Source organism: Nuphar pumila, chromosome 10 (genome assembly GCF_984573655.1).
Source record: "Nuphar pumila chromosome 10, dmNupPumi1.hap1.1, whole genome shotgun sequence".
Taxonomy (NCBI): Eukaryota; Viridiplantae; Streptophyta; class Magnoliopsida; order Nymphaeales; family Nymphaeaceae; genus Nuphar; species Nuphar pumila.
In genome coordinates this window covers 90,443,112-90,450,387 of record NC_143258.1, presented here as the reverse complement: position 1 = coordinate 90,450,387, position 7,276 = coordinate 90,443,112, and the positions used below count along the sequence as shown (strand labels likewise).

Genomic DNA, 7,276 nt, shown 5'->3' with positions numbered 1-7,276 from the left:
CTTTTTTTTATTCATCCTCCCCCTTTCGTTTATTTAGAAGGTCGACAACCATGATTGTCGATAGATTGCAGAAAAAAAAAAATAGACAACTAAACTGACAACCATGGATATCGGCTTTATTGCTGAGAGAGAGAGAGTGAGAGAGAGAGAGAGAGAGAGACAGAGGGCCAGGAACCTCTGCAGTAGAGAGGGAGAGAGGTCAGGTAGGGGTTGTGCCCACTCTACCTTATACCCAACTATAGAACACCGGATCGATCTGGGTGCAACCCAGACTTAACCAAGTAAAAAAAATTAGTTGACCGAATCGATCTGACTCGGTCGTACCGAATCGACCAACTCAATCATTCTGAACCCGTCTGGTGTGAACCGAGACCAAGTCTGATCAATAATTTTATACTTGACTCAATTGATTAAACTAATTCTGACTAAATCAGAGAGAGTCGGGTCTGATAGTGTCTTAGTTCTCTATTTGGATCTGGTTTGATCTGGGCCACACCGAATCTCAGTCCAGTTTGATCGAGTCAATCTGAACCAATCCAAGTTGAATTGGATCCAAACAAAAAATTGGGTCTGGATCTGGTACAAAGTAGATTGAACAATACTGGATCTAGGTCAGAACTGGATCTAGTTTGATACTCTTCAGATCAGTTTTGGATCCAATAAGTAGCTAGATCTGGATTCAACTCATAGTTGGATGGATCACTTCTGAATCCATATTAGAAATGGGTTTGAATATAGTCTGACAGCTTTGGACCTAGATCAGAACTAGATTTGGATCTAACTCATAGTTTGATGCATCAGTTCTAGATCATATCAAAACTGGGTTTGGATCCAGTCTTACAATTCTGAATTCAGATCAAAACTAAATCTAGATCCAGTTTGTGATTTATTATGAATGTTAATAATCTAATTGAGTTTTTAAACCAAACACAGATAGGTCGAGACTAGTACTCTAAACTCATATTGAACATGTTTTAACTTAGGATGAGTCACGTGAAATCATAACAGTTGAAATAACTAAATTACTCGTGTGTGTATCAATAACCAATTAAGTAAAATGGGCATAACTTTGCACTCTAAACTCATAATTGAGTGAGGTTTAATGTGTTGGACTCATATCGTAGAGGATATCTTTTTGTCCTATGCAGTGTTATTAAAAATGTGCCTCAAGGCGCAAAAAGTGCCCCTCGCCTTAAGGCGATGGACGTTATGCCTTGAGGCGCACATGTGAAGCGCAAAACCCTCGAGGCATGCGCCTCATAGGCCTTGAGGCGCATGCCTCGAGGCAAGGCGTGCCTCAGGATGAGGCATACACGCCTCAAAGCATTTGGTCAAATGAGGATCAAAACCCTCATTCGACCAAATATTAGAGCTTAAATGAAGCACCCCCAACCCTAATTAGGGTCGGGGGCATTTATTTTTTATACTCATCTTTTTTCTGCTTTTTTTGCACACAGTTGTCTCTCTCTCTCTCAGCTCTCACAGCAGCCTCTATCTCTTAGCTCTCAAATCAGTCTCTCATGGTGGAGCCTCCAAATAGGTATGCTCTCTTTCGTCTCTGATTTTTTTTCTCACTTAGTCTCTTTCTCCCTCATTTTTTCTCACGTAGCCTCTCTCATTTTTTCTCACGCAGCCTCTCTCTCTATTTTTTTTCACACAGTCGCTCTCTCTCTCACACCAGTCTCTATCTCTCTATCATGTGCATCAACAATTGTATATTGTTCTGTTTTATGCACTTTGACTTCATTGTTTGCTAGAATGCATGTCATCTCACTAAAACAAGGCAAGTAGCAGAACCACTCACTCAACAATCTTATGTGCATCAGCAATTGTATACCGTTCTGAAAGAGAATAGGCACCCATCCATAGTTTTGGGTATGATGGAATCTCAATCGGGAATGATTGTGTATCGACAATATGCCAATGCAATACATTCTGCACAAAAAGAACAACTCATGTTGCACTGTGATAGCACAAAGAGAAAACTACTGTAAGCAGTGCAATTGATTCTTGGATTATTAAGTTATGAACAAACTATTGTATATCTCCAACATAATGACATAGGCTTCAACGGACTTAACATAGACTGAAACAATCTTGACATGTACCTATTTTGAAGTGTATCAGCAAGTATATGCTCATGTATATTTCAATAAAATTCTTCAAAAAAATTCTTGAAATTGCTTTGATGTTTTGTTTTTTCAAAGTTCTACATTTAGGCACTAAGTCTAATGACAGTTTTGAATTTCGGTATTAAGCACATTGACAGAAAGTGATATATGTGTTAAGTTTTAGGGCAGTTTTGATTCTTTTTAGAAAATAATAATTCATTTGTTTTTTGTCCACAAGGATGCTTACTGATATTCTATGTTGTAGTTCATGAGGAGATGTACAATACTTACCGTTTTTTAAATTTTTCTATTTTTTACATGTTAATCTCATATTTTTTCAGTATTTATTTGAGATTTTTTATTTCGTGTTGGTTGTTGCTTCATCAATGAAGATTTGTTTATTTATTTATAATTTTAGATATTTTTATAGTTTTAAAAAAAAAATTAAGGCTTACGCTTTATGCCTCGAGGCTTACACCTCACCTCAAATTTTGGTGGAGCGCCTCGCTACGCCTCAACGCTTTTCACAACACTGGTCCTATGGTTTTGGTCAAATTAAAGACACAAAAATCAAGGTCTGATGAGTCAACTCGAGAGAGGTATTTTGATAATTTTATCAAAATATAAAAAAGATATGTATATCAATATGAACATTATTGTATGATTATTAGAATGTATTGTTAGAGTCACTTGAGACTCGATCGCAACTAGAGCATAGCATTTGTATTCAAGGTAAGGGATATTATAAGTAATTTTTGTTGTGAATAAATCATATTATGTTGCATGTTATTATTGTTGTTATGAATTAGCATGTTTTAAAATGTAGCTCTTAAGTGTGAACATGATATATATTTACAATGATCATGCATGAATTTATTGTAATGAAATGACTATATGTACGCCAATCATGATATGTCATACATATTAGAAAGAGATTGTTTTATGATAACGTATTTGTGTTATTATCTGTGAATAATATAGATTGTGATGAGATTCTAATTAACATTGAGTCCCTTGAATATGATTGTGTCATTTAAATTTTATATTGAGATTAGCATACTTAACCCCTTAAATCTCAAAAGTGGTGACCTGTAGAAAAGGCTACCTGGTTCGCGGCCAGAGTGCAACTAGCATAGAGAATGGGCTATCGATAATTTAATGATGTAGAGACTCTACTTCGTTGCATGCTTAGTATGATACAAAGTGTAAACCCTAATATTATTTTAAGATTGAGAGTGAGATCTGTCATGATTATTTCATGATCACTAGTAAAAAAATGAGTGAAACACGAGCTTGAGAGCAAGGTTCAATGTAATGAACATAAAATATGACTTAGAAATTATATTCATACAGTATCTAGGACTCTAGACAACCATGAATGATTGAAAGTCATTATGGCTAAGATATAGTATAACCATGTCGAGTTTCAGCTTGACATCTCATCTAGTTACCGATGGGGTCTCACTTGTTTCACTGCAATGTCTAGTGATTCAAAAATTATCGGAAGTTTATAGTTCACAGTCTGACAAACAATTTAAAATTGAGGTGTTCTATACAGGTTGCTACGCCTATAGATGGCTATGACCGATATAGTCGACCTAGTATTATAGTATGGTGTAAGTGATTGTTTGATTGAGAGAGTTAAGAGAGAAATTTAAAACATACAAAACCTTGTGTGGTGTGTCTAAAACTAAACTTAGATTAGGGGCTTAGAGTCAATTATAGTTGTAAGTTAAAGTCATTTTATTGCTTATAAATATTCTTTACTCAATTTTAAATTCACCCCCTTATAATTATAATTGTGGGTGTCAGGTATACTAGCGCAGGCAAAACGTGATCAGCTACTCCAACTTTGCAGCAGAGTATTTGTTAATATTACTTTATCGTCATTAAGCACTCGTATAGTTATTAATTTCATATGTTATAAATGATTAACTTTGTTAAAAAAATTGAATTTATTAGAAAAAAAATTAGCCATATTTTTTCTCTGTGAACTCTATATGCTTTTTCTCTGAAAAGTAATATCAATCTGACTTTGACTCTCAAGGTCCCAGATCAGGGTGTTACACCCACCCATTGATACCTCTAACAATTAGTAGGGCCAACGTGTCTTGAAATCAGAGTGGGCTTGTATCGTGATCCAATGAAGGCATCTTTATTGGGTCTATGTCTGATAAGGTCTAGACTGATGAGTGCCTATAAATGAACCTGACCTAATTGGTATATTTTCTTGCTAATAGCTAGTTGGATATGATTTAGGTGGATCCAACTAGCAGTGACCATATGCCTCTTGAGACAATAAACTTATATTCATCCAAGTAGACCCATTAAGTTTACTGTCTCAAGAGGCCTATGGTCACTGCTAGTTGGATCTGATTTGGGTGGACAGTGACTATATGTTTCTTGAGACAATAAACTTAATGGGTCTACTTGGATGAATACATTCGTTTTCTTGGTAATCAAGGAAAAAGTTCCTTGCTCACCAGTTCATTGGTGTAAAACTCCATGCCCACCTTGAATACAAAGGACTACACTATTTAAAGGACGCACATCGGTGAGTTCAAAACTCAGGACATCCTGTCAACTTGGTGAATTCGATGAGTCGATCATACCAGCTGAGTGCAGGCAGCCCTTGTGGGCATGATTGGGATTCATGGAGCGCTTAAGTACCTGGCTATGTGACACTAAGCTAATTCATGCCGCAGAAACAGATTATAGGCCCCACATAGAATGCTGTCAGGTACTTGAGCTCTCTCCCTAGATTCCCTCTTGCCGCAAGGTTTCATTGTCTTAATAGACACTAGTTTTCATGAATTATCATTTAATTTATATTATGTTCTTAACCATAAGATAAAAAAACAGAAAGGGCACTCACAGTAAGTTCCCATCAACTACCGGGATTCACTTGGATGCTGCTTTTCAACATAGAAACTGGACACTTGCTTGGAGATGACTCTTCATTGTTGCAAACCGGCCAGTTTGTTGTCAGTATTAGTGGACCCTTGATTTACTCTGCTGGAGTGATGTGATCGTGACCGAACCATCTGTTTTGAACGATTCATACCGTGTAAAAATCTCCGCGACTATGAGCCCTACAGTTGCAACCACATAGTCCTTAGCTGCACACTGCTTGTTGTGGATAGATGAGCTTCCTGTTTGTGGTCCATTTGACCAGAACAAGTGGTCCAACAGAACCTCCCCGCCCTTCTCCTTGGTGAACCTATCTGCTATGAACTTTTCACTGTCACTGAACACTCTGGAGTCCCTCATAGCCAAGGGCTGGTACCCACATAGAAGTTCCCCCTTCTTTATGCCATACTTGCAATCATGGGACTCTAGATAGAAGTCGCGCCGAGCACGTGCGAACTGAAGTGGCACCGGTGGGTTAAGACGCAGCACTTCATAAACCGTTGACTTGACTAGGTCCATGTTTTCCAGAGCTTGGAAGCCTAGTTGACCGCCGTGGGTTTGCATCTCACGAACCACCTCTGAGTGAATCCTGGATTGCAGGTCTGTGGTGTCTGTGCCTATGGCGTTGAGAAAGGAAGGAAGGAAGACAGAGAAGCCACCAAATGCATTGAAGCCAATCACAAAGATAAGATTGTGAAGAATCTCATTTTCAGTCAAACCATATTGTGCCTTAGCCGAATCGATTAACGGTTTACCTGTTACAAGTTAATGGGTTCAGGTAGTGAATGACACTCCTAGAGAAAAAGGAGTGAGGACCAGGTGCGCACTGCACCTGCACCATAACACCCTTCATCCCTGTGGGATCAGGTGATATTAAAAATCATCATTAATGTTGATTTTTAATTGTTTTTGTACCAGATGCCAAATCCTTCAAGATTCTTTAAAAAAAATAGATCTTTTGATCAATGGTCCAAAGTGGGTGCACAGATGTGCACACCAGAACCTCATCCATGCATCTCTCAAACAAACTGCAAAACAAAGCAAGTACTAGGAGAAGCTCAACATAAAGGAAAGGAGCATACCCTCTTTCTTAAGGAATTCATAGACCTTCTGGTAGTCGCTCTTCACCAACAAAGATGGAAAAGGGAAGGAATGAAGAAGTATTTCTTCAAGAGGTTGAGGTATAACTCCTGTCTTCACAGTAGGCAGCAGCTGAAGAGCCAACCACTTGTTCAACATGCTCCATCCCTTCTCTGCCATCTCCGGATAAGCTGAGGGGTCAGCCCCAACCAACACTTTGCATAAGAACTCAAACAGGCATTTCTGCACAGGGACTATAAATGAAGCCTTCCCTTTCTCATTCACTTCCTTCTCCAATGCGTCAAACATCTTCTGCAATGACTCGTGCAACTGGTCAGCCCAATTCCTTGAGCTCTTCTTCAGTGTATCCATTGCAAAGCTTTTAATTACAGAATGTCGTTGCTCTGAAGTATCCAAATAAGCAAGAACACGAGTTCCTCCGGTGTAGTTAACACTAGGCATGTAGTTGCCGACGAGGATGTCATTCTTCTCGACAAGCGACATGTCGAAGAGGGCCTCAAAGGATTTACAGTCGGTTATGGCGATGATCCTTGGATCGACGTCGATAAATGGGAACGAAGGAGGGATGTTGGTTCTGAAGACGGTGCTCTGATACTTGGCCACTCTGCTTCTGAAGAAGGTGTCCTGGCCTTGAAACCAAAAGTAGTCAAGCCTATCTTTGAAGGAACTAATAAGTGGCAATCCATAGGTGCCTGGGATGCTGTTCAGTGGTAGTGAACTGCTCATCAACATCTTTTTCTTTGTTTTCTCTCTTCCTTCTCTTCCTTATTTGATGATGATAAGGTAAGTAGTAATTCTCGGCAATTACCCGATCCACAGAATCTGCCAGACACAAAACCCAACGGATTGAACTCTATCCACTCAGCAGATGAAGATTCTCTATCCCTGTAAAACGGTAACAACTTTTAACAAAATGTGTACACGGCTGGACTCATCTGTGTGAAAATCCAAGTCAGATCTCCTATAACAGAAAATAATTTTTTTTCTTTCAATATATTCCTTCAATAATTTTCAGATGATTGATAGTGCAGCTAGAATTGTCTGAATTATGGTAAAGGTGAATGAAGACATGTAAAAAATATTTTTGTCGCTTCTGGTCTTTTGGGTCCCAATTTGAAACCCTTGTCAATATTGTCGGAGGATGAGTGTATGAT

The 7,276-nt window shown here is 38.5% G+C and overlaps 1 protein-coding gene across 2 annotated transcripts; it reads right to left on the bottom strand.

Moving 5' to 3' along the window:
* Nucleotides 1-1,824: 1,824 nt before the first annotated feature.
* Nucleotides 1,825-6,981, bottom strand: HPL1 (hydroperoxide lyase 1). Of its 2 annotated transcripts, XR_016435156.1 has the most exons (3): nucleotides 6,104-6,981; nucleotides 4,987-5,776; nucleotides 1,825-1,935 (listed from the first exon to the last, which is right to left on the bottom strand). XR_016435156.1 is itself a non-coding variant. In XM_090020289.1 (2 exons), exons 1-2 carry the CDS (start codon nucleotides 6,852-6,854, stop codon nucleotides 5,103-5,105), a joined length of 1,425 nt encoding a protein of 474 aa, XP_089876415.1. In that variant the 5' UTR covers nucleotides 6,855-6,981; the 3' UTR covers nucleotides 4,916-5,102. The 2 variants fall into 2 exon arrangements, 1 of the variants encoding a protein (XP_089876415.1); XM_090020289.1 differs by lacking the exon at nucleotides 1,825-1,935 and having other exon boundaries at nucleotides 4,916-5,776.
* Nucleotides 6,982-7,276: the final 295 nt, after the last annotated feature.

Excerpts from the sequence above, each read along its gene's own strand:
- HPL1 (XM_090020289.1), bottom strand. The coding sequence starts at position 6,854 with ATGTTGATGAGCAGTTCACTACCACTGAACAGCATCCCAGGCACCTAT. Across the intron at positions 5,777-6,103 it reads TGAATTCCTTAAGAAAGAGG|GTAAACCGTTAATCGATTCG; the intron begins GTATGCTCCTTT and ends AACTTGTAACAG.